Source organism: Populus trichocarpa, chromosome 17, assembly GCF_000002775.5.
Source record: "Populus trichocarpa isolate Nisqually-1 chromosome 17, P.trichocarpa_v4.1, whole genome shotgun sequence".
Lineage (NCBI taxonomy): Eukaryota > Viridiplantae > Streptophyta > Magnoliopsida > Malpighiales > Salicaceae > Populus > Populus trichocarpa.
Genome location: NC_037301.2, coordinates 14,591,655 through 14,607,255, shown reverse-complemented (window position 1 = coordinate 14,607,255; position 15,601 = coordinate 14,591,655). Strand labels below are relative to the sequence as shown.

At 39.8% G+C, this 15,601-nt stretch overlaps 1 protein-coding gene across 3 annotated transcripts in view; it reads left to right on the top strand.

The window, feature by feature from the left end:
- The window catches only part of LOC18106479 (protein NRT1/ PTR FAMILY 5.6), a 48,607-nt gene that overhangs the window by 209 nt on the left and 32,797 nt on the right, over positions 1-15,601 (top strand). Inside the window, exons 2-3 of one of the 3 annotated variants that reach the window (XM_052448742.1) lie at positions 40-144; positions 240-454. The exons of 1 other annotated variant lie outside the window; for it this stretch is intronic. In XM_052448742.1, the coding sequence (XP_052304702.1) occupies positions 45-144; positions 240-454 (315 nt within the window). In that variant the 5' untranslated portion in view covers positions 40-44. The remainder of the gene's footprint in view (positions 1-39; positions 145-239; positions 455-15,601) is intronic. One more of the 3 variants, XM_052448741.1, reaches the window with a different exon arrangement.

Here is a 15,601-nt window from a genome sequence, read left to right as displayed (position 1 = left end):
ATAATATCGTCTTTCATAATATTGTCTGCCCATTTTTAGGTGAAATGGCTACTTCTGTACAGAGGTTTTTCAGCACCCTCTGTAGAGTAACTGGCTGTGTCAAACTTCATCTCTATTTTACGAAGGCCGTCTTCTTCATCCTTGGTGATGTTTCCTGATCATGTTCAGCTAATTAGTCTTTTTTGAGTGGAGATTAACATGCTCATCAAGCTTTGTTTCAAAATGTTTTCTGAATTTAGGTTTGATTTCTAGCCACAGCTTCGTAAACAATGCTGTGGTGTTTCTGTGGATGGTTTACCTCATTGATCTGGGGCAATTGCTTCCACTAGCTACTATTGCTGTGAATGTTCAAGAAGGTTTATATGTCATTTGCACTTTTCTCATTGCTAACATAGCCGATGCCTACACAGGACCTTATAAAGCAATAGTTTTCAGCACTGCTTCATATGCATTCGTAAGTCGCTCTATTATATATATATATATATATATATATATATATATATATATATATATATATATATATATATAAAAGCTTGATCTTTCACTCTAATATTCTTATACTTGAATTTGTATCCAGTTTGTTTCATATAAATTTAATACCCTTTAAAAAAAATCAATAGAAAATATTGAAAACCTGATCTAGCTTAATTATTCAAGAAAATCTAGTCAATGGAAATCATTTAGATGTGGAATTTTTCTTTTATGTTGTCAACTATTTTCTAGAGCAATCCATCTTTATCATTTAGTGTGAATACGCCCATGGTATGTTACAGGTGAAATAATTTTCTTTTAATATAACTGAAAATTTTCAAGTTATAAAAAATTATTTGATATTTATATTAAATTTGGATTAATATATTTATCTTGAAATCTTTCTATTAGGCTATTGTCCAGTTCAAGTTAAAAATCAAATTATATAAAAATTATCTCAACTAACTTAATTAATTTTATTGGTTCAAAAATAACTCAAACAACTAAGTAAAAAAAATCTAGAATAAAAAAAAATTAAAGAGAAAATAAAAAAAATTACGAAACAAAAAGAAGGCCCACACAGTGAAGGAGGAGTGAGTCGCACCCCAACTATTTTAGTATAGTAATCCTTGTAACTTAACATAAGTTATTGAGTTCATATTATCAAAAAAAAAAGAAAAAAAAAAGAAAGAGTTATTGGGTTCATATATTATTTGAGTTTCTAGCTTAAAAAATTCTTGTAAATGCTAAAAAGTTGATATTCTCTGTCAACACTAGCAATTATATGACAAATTTAGGCGAATAGTATATAAATTAGCTTTTATTTGTTTAGTTTTCAAATGAAAACAGCTATAACGGAATTTTTTTTAATATTCTTATTCTTTTCGATCTATTTTTTAGTGCTTCAATTTATAGTCATTAATTTGCAACTAATTAAACGTCCATTTTGCTGCAGGGACTGTTGCTATGGTTTCTTGCTATCCGGTTCTGGGGCAATTCACCCTCCACCGAGATTATACTACTTTATCTGATGATGGTACTAGCAAATGTGGGCAAGGCAAGTCAGGATCCTTGTTTAAAAGCATTTCTACGTGATCAATGTTGGGCAATTTCCAGAACTCAAACACACACAATTTACGTGGTTCGGCAACTTGCCTACTCCACGGAGCTACTGGTTTGTATTAATGAAGCTTACAAACAATACAAACAAAGGAGGAGGAGATAGAACTCTCTCAACTCAACTCTACTCTCTCAAGCTCTCTCTATTCTTCTCTGTTCTCTCTTCTCTCTGTGTTTCTCACGCTGCTCTCTATGTTCTTCATACACACGTGAGCACACACACACACATAGCTATACATATACAATGGATGATTGAAGGGGCATGATTGATGCCCACCGTTGCCTCCACTTTATGTCCTCCACCATGTGCCAAGTGGGAGATTAGGTATTCCCACTTGCATATGGTGGGACATTGTTTGTCTCCACTAACTAACAATCTCCCACTTGGAGACAAACAATGAAATCATCATTTATCCTTGAAGACCAACTGAAGTTTTACACAACTTCAGTTTATCAAGTGTAACTCCTTTGGTTAACATGTCAGCTGGATTCTTGCTTCCACAGACCTTTTCTAGCATCAGTTGTTCATCGTCTAGCAATTGTCGGATGAAGTGATATTTGATCTGAATATGCTTAGTCCTGGAGTGAAATGCTGGATTCTTGGCAAGGAAGATTGCACTCTGACTGTCACTATACAAAGTACCCTTTCCATTCATCTTGCCCAATTCTTTCAGGAAACTCTGCAGCCATACGATCTCTTTTGCAGATTCTGAGACTGCAACATATTCAGCTTCTGTTGTTGAAAGAGCGACGATCTTTTGCAAGGTAGAACTCCAGGAAACAGCAGTCCCTCCTAGAGTATATACATATCCTGTAGTGCTCTTTCGGCTATCAACATCTCCTGCTAGATCAGCATCTACAAAACCTTCAAGTTTTAAACCACCAGCTGTGAAACTGAGACAAGTTTCCGAGGAACCTTTTAAGTACCTCATGATCCATTTGACCGCCTCCCAATGCTGCTTTCCAGGATTGCTCATATATCGGCTTACAACTCCCACTGCATGGGCAATGTCTGGTCTGGTACAGACCATAGCATACATCAAAGAGCCGATAGCTGAGGCGTATGGAATCTTATCCATGTATCCATATTCTAGCTCAGTTTGTGGTGACTGGTCTTTGTTGAGCTTGAAATGATTCCCCAGAGGTGTACTTACTGGTTTAGCATTATCCATACTAAACCTGCTGAGAACCTTCTTGACATACTCTGTTTGTGAAAGCTTTAGTACGCCTTTGTCTTTATCTCTGAAGATTCTCATGCCAAGTATTTGTTTAGCAGCTCCCAGATCCTTCATTTCAAACTGTTTTGACAACTGCTGTTTCAGCTTATCAATCTCCTCAATGCTGGATCCTGCAATCAACATATCATCTACATATAATAGTAGAATGATGTAGGAGTTGTCAAAATGTTTGACATAGCAACAATGATCAGCTTGGCATCTTGTATACCCGGAACTGCACATGAAGTTGTCAAACTTCTTGTACCACTGTCTTGGAGCTTGCTTCAACCCGTATAGGCTTTTCTGTAGCTTGCAGACTTGATTCTCCTTTCCTTGCATTGCAAACCCCTCTGGCTGTTGCATGTAAATATCTTCCTCCAAGTTACCATGAAGGAATGCTGTTTTTACATCTAACTGTTCAAGATGTAAATTTTCTGCAGCTACTATCCCCAGAACAACTCTGATTGTTGTGAGCTTCACAACTGGAGAAAATATTTCAAAGTAGTCGATGCCTTTCTTTTGTTGAAACCCTTTTACAACAAGTCTTGCCTTGAACCGTTTACTTCCGTCATGCTCAGTCTTCACTCTGTAAACCCACTTGTTTTGTAAAGCCTTCTTTCCTTCAGGCAGTGTGGTTAGCTCCCAAGTCTTGTTCTTCAGCAACGAACTCATCTCATCCTTCATGGCTAACTCCCACTTGCTTGAGTTTCCATCTTGTAAGGATTCTTCATAAGTTAGCGGTTCACCACCATCTGTCAACAAAATGTAATTCAGTAAAAGTGTGAACCGTTGCGGGGGCTTTATCGTCCTCGAAGACCTGCGAACAGCTGGTTCAATTTGCTCTGCTTCTTCTTGTGTAGTAGCGGGTACAGATATGCTTGAGTCTTCTTGTAAAGGCTCTTGATTGTTGTTCTGCTCAGTAACATCGGGAAGGCCTTCTAATCTTATGAATTCAGATCCTTGTGGACTTGTATCTGAATCAGCCTTATCTGTTTCTGCACTTGATCTGTCTTTGTACAGAACTTTCTCATTGAAGATCACGTTCCTACTTCTGATAATCTTTCTATTCTGATCATCCCAGAACCGATATCCAAATTCTTCATCTCCATAGCCGATGAAGAAACATTTCTTGGATTTGGCATCCAACTTGTTGCGAGCATCAGAATCTATATGAACATAGGAAACACACCCAAATACCTTTAAATGAGAGAGTTGTACCTCTTTTCCTCTCCATACTTCCTCGGGCAGTCTGAACTCCAAAGGAACTGATGGTCCACGGTTGATCAAGTAAACTGCAGTATGAACTGCATCGGCCCAAAATGTTTGAGGTAACCCAGAATGTAACCTCATGCTTCTAGCTCGTTCATTGATGGTCCTGTTCATCCGTTCAGCAGTGCCATTCTGTTGCGGTGTGCCTGGAACGGTCTTTTCCATTCTGATACCATTAACAACACAATACTCTTTGAAACCTCCATCAATGTATTCTCCTCCATTATCGGATCTCAAGCATTTCAACTTCAGACCTGATTCAGTCTCAACCATAGCCTTCCACTTCTTGAATGTTTCAAACACATCAGATTTATTTTTCAGAAAGTAGACCCATACCTTTCTACTGAAATCATCAATGAAAGTCACGTAATACCGAGAACCTCCAAGAGATGCTACTGGAGACGGTCCCCATAAATCTGTGTGTACCAGTTCTAGCTTTCTTGGTCTTAAGGTCCTGCCAACCTTTAAGAAACTGAGCTTCTTCTGTTTTCCAAGAACACAGCTTTCACAAATGTCTAGATCAACATTTTTAAGCTCTGGCAGCTTTCCCTTCGATTGAAGTACCTTCATCCCCTTTTGACTCATATGGCCGAGTCTACAGTGCCATAGATATGCTTGATTTTCTGCTTCAGTAGAGGCAATAATGTCTGCAAATCTTGTGGTCATATACAGGGTGCCGGTTTTCTTTCCACGAGCCAAAACCATTGCTCCCTTTGAAACCTTCCACATACCTCCAAAAAAAGGATTGAATGACCACTATCATCAAGTTGTCCGACCGAGATCAGCTTCTTCTTTAGATCAGGAACATGCCTTACATTTTGCAAGTTCCATATAGATCCATTCATTGTCTTGATTTGTACATCTCCTATACCCACAATATCCAATGGTTGTCCATCGGCCAGATAGACTACACCGTGATCTCCAGCAATATAGTTTTGCATCATTTCATGGTGTGGTGTACAGTGAAATGAAGCACCAGAATCAAGAACCCAATCATCAACAGGACTATGCACAGCAAGAATCAAAGCATCTTGTACCTCGTCTGTAGTGGCGTTTGCAGAGTCAGCTTCAGGTTTTTTCGGTTTTGTGCAATTCCTCATGAAATGACCAGGTTTGCCACAATTCCAACATTCAACCTGCTTTCTGGGTCCGAACTTGCTTTTACTTCTGTGTCTTGATTTGGATCTGCCTCTGGATAAGCCTCTATCCTGTCTCCTCCCTCGAGTGTTAATGTTGAGAGCTGATCCTGAACTTGAACTTTCACCTGAGTCTTTCCTTCGCACTTCTTCAGCTAAAATCAAGTCTCGGATGTCATCATACTTCAGTTTGGATTTTCCAGCTGAGTTGCTCACGGCTGTCCTCATACCTTCCCAACTGCTTGGAAGTGAAGCTAGCAAAATGAGTGCACGGATCTCATCATCAAACTCAATCTCAACAGATGACAATTGATTTGTAATGGTATTGAAGTTGTTGAGATGTTGTGTCACAGAGGTGCTTTCTGTCATCTTCAAGTTGAACAACTTCTTCATCAGGTGCACTTTGTTATTTGCTGAGGGCTTCTCATACATCCCAGACAAAGCTTCCATTAGTCTTGCAGTGGATCTTTCTTTTGTAACATTGTGAGCAACTCTTCTCGACAAGGATAGCCGGATAATGCCCAAAACCTGTCTATCAAGAAGTTGCCAATCTTCTTCCGGCATATTTTCTGGTTTGCTCCCCAACAGAGGAAGATGAAGTTTCTTCCCATATAAATAGTCTTCAATTTGCATTTTCCAATATCCAAAATCTGTTCCATCAAATTTTTCAATTCCCGCAGCTTTTATTTCATCTACCATTTTAATATGTCTCGGATTTGAATTTGTCAAATCTGACCTTACAGATGTGTCCGGAACGGCCAAAACTATTGGAAACGACACTGAGATCACCCAAATCGGACTTCGGATGGCTCAGATCTTAACAGTCAAAGTTTCAGGTCAACCGACGGTGCTGATGAAGCCACGTGTCAGGCCAAAATAGTGTCTGCGAAACACCGAATCAAAACCCAATGTGATGACGTGGCTAGATGACGTGGCATCCACGTAATCAATTCGGGGCCCACCTTCGATGACGTGGCAAATGCACGCACTCTTGTTGCTGACGTGGCAGGTGATGACGTGGCTGATGACTGGTCTGATGACGTGGCGGATGACTGTGCAGAATTGCTGGCGTGGCTGATGGCTGGCTGCTGGCGTGGCGGGTCAACCCGGTTCAGTTGCAGACAATTGGGTGAAGACGACGCGTGGAGAGCGTGGCGCGAGTGGTCGCGCGTGGGCAGTGCTGTCGTAGGCGCGTGTTGGAGCGTGCGGTCATGCAGGACGTCGGTTCTTCGCCGGGTTTTCACCAGTGAATGCGTCTCTTCTTCCTCTACGCGATGGTAATGTTACAAACAAGTTTTGAGAACTTTCATTTTTGAGTTTGGATCAAACACCCTCTTTTTCAAGAACAAGCTCTGATACCAGTTGTTGGGCAATTTCCAGAACTCAAACACACACAATTTACGTGGTTCGGCAACTTGCCTACTCCACGGAGCTACTGGTTTGTATTAATGAAGCTTACAAACAATACAAACAAAGGAGGAGGAGATAGAACTCTCTCAACTCAACTCTACTCTCTCAAGCTCTCTCTATTCTTCTCTGTTCTCTCTTCTCTCTGTGTTTCTCACGCTGCTCTCTATGTTCTTCATACACACGTGAGCACACACACACACATAGCTATACATATACAATGGATGATTGAAGGGGCATGATTGATGCCCACCGTTGCCTCCACTTTATGTCCTCCACCATGTGCCAAGTGGGAGATTAGGTATTCCCACTTGCATATGGTGGGACATTGTTTGTCTCCACTAACTAACAATCAATTAGTCAAGCATAAACCTAACCTTAACGCAGATAACGACCAAGCTGACGAGGTTCCAAGTAAACTAGACATCAGGATAGATTATAAAAAAGCTGAGGTTCGAAGAAAATTTTGGTGGCGTATTGCTTCTACGGTGGACACTGTCTCGTCTGTGATAATGGCCGGAGTTTCTGATCAGAGAAAGATGACTTCTGCATTTTCATTTTCGGTTATGGCATTGGCTTGTTTAACCTTTGCGTTAGGAAAAAGCTTTTACTACGCCGACAAACCAACTGGAAGCCCCCTTATCGTTATTTATAGAGTTCTTAAGGCAGCTTTTGTGAAGCGTCACCTGCAACACGCTCGTGAACCCAATGACTACTACATGAATGATAGTGGTGGATTGCTTCTGTTGCCCGACATTCGAATCATCAGGTTGGTGTAGTATTGTGATTCCCGTAGCCCATTTCAATGGGTTATGGGAATTTGGATGAGATACATAGAGTGTTTATGGATCTATATTCCACCATGATTTCCCTTTGGGCAGGGAGGACAACAAGTCCAACTTAGTATTGCATCTGTAAGCCTTGTAGTTGCCAAACAGGCCCTTCCCCAAGGTCCAAGCCGTGACAGTATCACTTTTTCTTTCCCTATATCTCCTCTGCTCTCTTTCTTTTCCCTTCTGATCTGATCTTCTCATGAGGTGGTGTACACAGGTTGCTGGACAAAGCTGCTCTTCTAGAGACATCCAAGTCCCTCTCAGCTGAAGAACAGGAGCAAAACGGGAGACTTCTCCCAGTCCGAGATGTGCAACGAGTAAAGCAACTTCTTGCATTGCTTCCTATGTGGACAGCACTCCCCATCCACGGCCTCGTTCTGGCAACGGGTTCAACTTTCTTCGTTGTGCAAAGTGAAAGCCTCTATTCTGATCCTGTTTTGTCTATAAATGTTCTGTTTCTACTTCAGGGTTTCGTAACAGTTATAGTTCCATACGTCCATGACTTTTTAGTATCCGGATGGATTAAAAAACTTCCGATGCATCATGTTAGACCGATATGGATTCAAAAACTTCTGAAGCATCGTGTTGGACTCGTGAGAATCGCAATTGGGATAGCGTGCTCTATAATCTGTTGCATGGTATCAATGCTGGTTGAGACTCGTAGATTGAATCTTATTAAAACACGTGGAGATGCTGAACCATTTCCAATGAGCACAGTATGGCTGGTTCCACAGTTTTTCCTGATAGGACTCGTAGAAGGACTGGTTGCTGATGGCTTAGCTGATTTTTATAATGTCCATGTAGATGAGTCTTTGGAACATTATGAATCGCCATTCAACGAGTCTGCAATTGGCGTTGGGAAGTTCCTGAGTGCGGCACTTGTTCTTACTTTGTCAGGCAGCTGGTTTCATGACACTCTGAATACAAGTCATCTGGACAAATATTACATGCTGTTAGGTATTCTAAGTTCTGTGAACCTATGTTTCTATCTGCTTGTCATGTACGCCTACGCATGGAAAGCCCTTCAAGTGAATGGCTCCCCTGACCCTGAAGTCTCGACTTAGATCACTCTCCTCTCGACGCTTCAATGAAATTGCCGGCCAAGGTAGCTTTCCGAGCCGTCAAACTCCAGTTGAAACATTGAGTACGAACACGCCCTTATTGAATCTCTTCAGATAAGTGATTGCTGAAAGATTTGAAGAAATTGGTATGAAACACAATCCCGTGATTAATTTCAGAGCTGTATTAATGACTTTTTACAGGTTCCATCAGAACAAAAATTACTAATCTCCCTCTCCCCTCTCTCTCTCTCTCACACACTCAATGTTTACTTCTTTAGTTGCAAATCCACCAAGGACGAGGAGCAAGAGCTGTTGTATCGGAGAAGCCTCAGTAACTAAAAAAGTGGTTGTAATTATTTTTTAAAATCTGTTTTATATTAAAATATATTAAAATAATATTTTATATTTTTAAAAAATTATTTTTAAAAATAATTCAAAATATAAAAAAAATTAAATTTTTTAAAAACAAGGATTAATTATTTTTCAACTATTTTTTTTTATTGAGACTTGTGCTTTCCATCAATTTGCCAATCTTCAATTGACGACTCTGCCATTAATTAATAGAAGTTTCGGCCACGTGGCTTAGTTTTTCTATATTTTTTTTTTAATTCTTAGGTTTTTGTTTTAATTAAATTTTATTTCTTAGTGTTAGTTGTCTATAGAAGAAAAAGGAATTTGCATTCACTTTTGCCATTTAGTTTAGGCTTTTAATATTGGGAAAATAATTAGATTTAAAGTTTTCAATCATGCTAATTATATAGAGAATGTTTGACAAGAATGATGAAAAATAACTTTTGATTTTGAATCATAATTAAAGAATCATTTAAAAAAAATATGATAACAATAATTTAAAATAAATATAAGTTAGATCCATGATGGTAAAAACGACTTAAAACTTTTTTTTTTAAGTATAGTATAAGATAGAATTTATAAGTTAAAAATTCAAAATTGGCGACATAGAATCAAGACAGAATACATAATAGAAACTCGCGCAGGCCGCAAAGACGATTATACAGAAGGAATTTCCATGGATAAGATGACACAATGCATAGCAAAAATGAAGAAACTAAGGTTCCACATATCCTAAAATTACATACCATGTGTTGCTACCCAATTTTTGACCCATGTTTTGATACATTTTCAGAAAAATCCAAAAATACAAAAAAACATAGAAAATCCAAAAAATATATTTTTAATATATTTGCATCATTTTTAGCATTTTCAACATTGTATAAAAAAGAATTTAAATTTTCAAAGGTCTTTCGAATGCGTTCGACTTTTCACGCGTCATTTTTTAAAATTATTGATTTTTCTCATTGAATCGACGTTGATATTGCTCGTTTTCAAAAAAATACAAAAAAAAAAGCAAAATCAAAATTTACAAAAAAAAAGAAAGAAAGTTGAGGAATCAATTTTGAGGCCCAAAAAACATTTTACCATAAATACAGGTTCACAACCCACACAAAAGAGGGGGGCAATTTTGTACATTTGAGAGAAAAAACACAAAAAAACCCTAACCCTAAAACCCATCTCTTTCAAGGCCAACAGCCGCCCCCCCTCTGGTCATTTCTTTTCTTCCTCTTTCCCGGCCATCTTCTCCCCCCGGGCCATTTTTCCTTCTCATCTTCCCTTCCCCAGCCGCTGACCAACACCCATCATCCCTCTCCTCTCTCAGCCTCCATAGACCAGCAAACCGAACACCCCACACTTCCATAGGCCTCCCCCTTTCCCTCAGCCGGTTTTCTCTCAACAGCCCCCTCACCCTTCTCTCTCTGCTTATCCTCGTCGGAGATCCAGCCTATTCATGGTCTCCCTTTGTTATCCCAGCCTTCTCCTAGCCTCACCTTGCAGCAGCGTCTCCTCCACTGCAGCTTCAGAGGCCACCAACCCATTATCTTCACCGTCATCCGCAGCGCCACCTTCTTCCTCCAGCAGTAGCCCAAGCACAACGGCGCCCACGGCCCCAGATCTGTCCACCGCTCATCCTTCAACACCATCATCGGCCAGTTTGCCCGACCAAGCCGGACCCTCCAACAGCAGCGACACACCACCTCGGCCTAACACAGCAGCCCCAGAACTGTCAAGCTCTCGAGTGATTTGAATGCAATGCTTGTGGAGGTGCAATTTCCATAAAAACTCACAACCTACACTCTCGACTTTATCGAATGCTTTGCTCATAAGTCTTTTTAGATATGCTAACTGACCGAGTGGTGGTAGAAAGGAACAATGGCATTCACTAAGCCTCGGATCCACTAAGAATGGGTCTATTAACCAAGCAGGGAATCTTGAACCCCCATAACCAACAATTACAAGACAATGCACATTCACATCAGGCTTTAGTTGATGAAGCACGCGTTCATCAAGAGAACCATATGAATCATTGCTCCATCTCAAATCTAACTTTCCGAGATCCCTCATGCCTTCCAAATTAGCTCCTAAAGCATCTTGAGCATCGACAACATTTTGAAGCACCCAAATACGAAGTTTTCCCTCTAGGCATTTGAGCTCTCCTATTTCCTTTATGCTGGATCCGTTTTGTTTACCCACAAAAAAAATCAGTCAAAGTTTGAAGTTTAGATAATTTACCCATTTGAGGCGTCATCTGTTGCAATCCTGTTCCTTTACTATCCAGATGATACAAGTTTGTTAGATTCATCAGGTTGGTTGGCAACTCAACAAGATTCGTGCACCCACGCAAGATTAGTATCCGCAAGTTGTGCAAGGTACACACAGTTTCGGACAACCTGTGTTCCGATGATTATGAGAGGTTTATATACCATAGTTGTTTCAAGCTGCCAATCGAGTTAGGCAACTTACCTACATGGAGCAAAGATAACACACGAAGACTCTGGAATCTTCTGAGAAAGTCACTGATTTCCTCATCATTCATGTTTGCCAAAAAGAACTTTGATATTAACAAAATTGTACGCAAATTTTGTACTTCATCAAGGCCCACAAGATTGTCTAGATCTTCAGGTCTAGTTCTTGCATACGATAAGTGACGAGTCTTCTTAGAAAGCTTCCAAGAATCACCATCATCTAAACAAACAGCAAACTCTCCACACACAAATTTTGCCAAGTCATTTGTGAGGTCATGCATTACGAATAATGGTGAGTTATCACTTGTTCAAAAAGGGACATTGATGCAAGATCTTCAAAGTACCTGTATCCCGTTTCTTCCATCTCTTTGGTTCCCTCATATGGTGAAAATAACCCAGTTGCTCCATTTCCTTCAGTAAGGAATCTAAGGAGTGACAAGATTGAACTATGAGACTGTGCCCGCCAGAAGTCAATGTCTCTAATTTCACCATATAAGGATGGTCATTTAAATACATTTTGTTAATGGTTGTAGGCCTTGGAAGTGAAAGCACAAACTGGGAACACTTTGTAATTGTGAGTTCTTTTAAAGAATGAAGGTGGCTGGGTAGGCTTTTCTTTAATTTAGGACCTTCACTTATGCAAAAAACACTTGGAGGCGAGGAAAAGCTTTCTCTTCACTTTCAGCAACATTAGGAATCCATTCACACCATTGTGGCATCCTCTCAAAAGTCAAGCTCTCGAGTGATTTGAATGCAATGCTTGTGGAGGTGCAATTTCCATAAAAACTCACAACCTACACTCTCGACTTTATCGAATGCTTTGCTCATAAGTCTTTTTAGATATGCTAACTGACCGAGTGGTGGTAGAAAGGAACAATGGCATTCACTAAGCCTCGGATCCACTAAGAATGGGTCTATTAACCAAGCAGGGAATCTTGAACCCCCATAACCAACAATTACAAGACAATGCACATTCACATCAGGCTTTAGTTGATGAAGCACGCGTTCATCAAGAGAACCATATGAATCATTGCTCCATCTCAAATCTAACTTTCCGAGATCCCTCATGCCTTCCAAATTAGCTCCTAAAGCATCTTGAGCATCGACAACATTTTGAAGCACCCAAATACGAAGTTTTCCCTCTAGGCATTTGAGCTCTCCTATTTCCTTTATGCTGGATCCGTTTTGTTTACCCACAAAAAAAATCAGTCAAAGTTTGAAGTTTAGATAATTTACCCATTTGAGGCGTCATCTGTTGCAATCCTGTTCCTTTACTATCCAGATGATACAAGTTTGTTAGATTCATCAGGTTGGTTGGCAACTCAACAAGATTCGTGCACCCACGCAAGATTAGTATCCGCAAGTTGTGCAAGGTACACACAGTTTCGGACAACCTGTGTTCCGATGATTATGAGAGGTTTATATACCATAGTTGTTTCAAGCTGCCAATCGAGTTAGGCAACTTACCTACATGGAGCAAAGATAACACACGAAGACTCTGGAATCTTCTGAGAAAGTCACTGATTTCCTCATCATTCATGTTTGCCAAAAAGAACTTTGATATTAACAAAATTGTACGCAAATTTTGTACTTCATCAAGGCCCACAAGATTGTCTAGATCTTCAGGTCTAGTTCTTGCATACGATAAGTGACGAGTCTTCTTAGAAAGCTTCCAAGAATCACCATCATCTAAACAAACAGCAAACTCTCCACACACAAATTTTGCCAAGTCATTTGTGAGGTCATGCATTACGAATAATGGTGAGTTATCACTTGTTCAAAAAGGGACATTGATGCAAGATCTTCAAAGTACCTGTATCCCGTTTCTTCCATCTCTTTGGTTCCCTCATATGGTGAAAATAACCCAGTTGCTCCATTTCCTTCAGTAAGGAATCTAAGGAGTGACAAGATTGAACTATGAGACTGTGCCCGCCAGAAGTCAATGTCTCTAATTTCACCATATAAGGATGGTCATTTAAATACATTTTGTTAATGGTTGTAGGCCTTGGAAGTGAAAGCACAAACTGGGAACACTTTGTAATTGTGAGTTCTTTTAAAGAATGAAGGTGGCTGGGTAGGCTTTTCTTTAATTTAGGACCTTCACTTATGCAAAAAACACTTGGAGGCGAGGAAAAGCTTTCTCTTCACTTTCAGCAACATTAGGAATCCATTCACACCATTGTGGCATCCTCTCAAAAGTCAAGCTCTCGAGTGATTTGAATGCAATGCTTGTGGAGGTGCAATTTCCATAAAAACTCACAACCTACACTCTCGACTTTATCGAATGCTTTGCTCATAAGTCTTTTTAGATATGCTAACTGACCGAGTGGTGGTAGAAAGGAACAATGGCATTCACTAAGCCTCGGATCCACTAAGAATGGGTCTATTAACCAAGCAGGGAATCTTGAACCCCCATAACCAACAATTACAAGACAATGCACATTCACATCAGGCTTTAGTTGATGAAGCACGCGTTCATCAAGAGAACCATATGAATCATTGCTCCATCTCAAATCTAACTTTCCGAGATCCCTCATGCCTTCCAAATTAGCTCCTAAAGCATCTTGAGCATCGACAACATTTTGAAGCACCCAAATACGAAGTTTTCCCTCTAGGCATTTGAGCTCTCCTATTTCCTTTATGCTGGATCCGTTTTGTTTACCCACAAAAAAAATCAGTCAAAGTTTGAAGTTTAGATAATTTACCCATTTGAGGCGTCATCTGTTGCAATCCTGTTCCTTTACTATCCAGATGATACAAGTTTGTTAGATTCATCAGGTTGGTTGGCAACTCAACAAGATTCGTGCACCCACGCAAGATTAGTATCCGCAAGTTGTGCAAGGTACACACAGTTTCGGACAACCTGTGTTCCGATGATTATGAGAGGTTTATATACCATAGTTGTTTCAAGCTGCCAATCGAGTTAGGCAACTTACCTACATGGAGCAAAGATAACACACGAAGACTCTGGAATCTTCTGAGAAAGTCACTGATTTCCTCATCATTCATGTTTGCCAAAAAGAACTTTGATATTAACAAAATTGTACGCAAATTTTGTACTTCATCAAGGCCCACAAGATTGTCTAGATCTTCAGGTCTAGTTCTTGCATACGATAAGTGACGAGTCTTCTTAGAAAGCTTCCAAGAATCACCATCATCTAAACAAACAGCAAACTCTCCACACACAAATTTTGCCAAGTCATTTGTGAGGTCATGCATTACGAATAATGGTGAGTTATCACTTGTTCAAAAAGGGACATTGATGCAAGATCTTCAAAGTACCTGTATCCCGTTTCTTCCATCTCTTTGGTTCCCTCATATGGTGAAAATAACCCAGTTGCTCCATTTCCTTCAGTAAGGAATCTAAGGAGTGACAAGATTGAACTATGAGACTGTGCCCGCCAGAAGTCAATGTCTCTAATTTCACCATATAAGGATGGTCATTTAAATACATTTTGTTAATGGTTGTAGGCCTTGGAAGTGAAAGCACAAACTGGGAACACTTTGTAATTGTGAGTTCTTTTAAAGAATGAAGGTGGCTGGGTAGGCTTTTCTTTAATTTAGGACCTTCACTTATGCAAAAAACACTTGGAGGCGAGGAAAAGCTTTCTCTTCACTTTCAGCAACATTAGGAATCCATTCACACCATTGTGGCATCCTCTCAAAAGTCAAGCTCTCGAGTGATTTGAATGCAATGCTTGTGGAGGTGCAATTTCCATAAAAACTCACAACCTACACTCTCGACTTTATCGAATGCTTTGCTCATAAGTCTTTTTAGATATGCTAACTGACCGAGTGGTGGTAGAAAGGAACAATGGCATTCACTAAGCCTCGGATCCACTAAGAATGGGTCTATTAACCAAGCAGGGAATCTTGAACCCCCATAACCAACAATTACAAGACAATGCACATTCACATCAGGCTTTAGTTGATGAAGCACGCGTTCATCAAGAGAACCATATGAATCATTGCTCCATCTCAAATCTAACTTTCCGAGATCCCTCATGCCTTCCAAATTAGCTCCTAAAGCATCTTGAGCATCGACAACATTTTGAAGCACCCAAATACGAAGTTTTCCCTCTAGGCATTTGAGCTCTCCTATTTCCTTTATGCTGGATCCGTTTTGTTTACCCACAAAAAAAATCAGTCAAAGTTTGAAGTTTAGATAATTTACCCATTTGAGGCGTCATCTGTTGCAATCCTGTTCCTTTACTATCCAGATGATACAAGTTTGTTAGATTCATCAGGTTGGTTGGCAACTCAACAAGA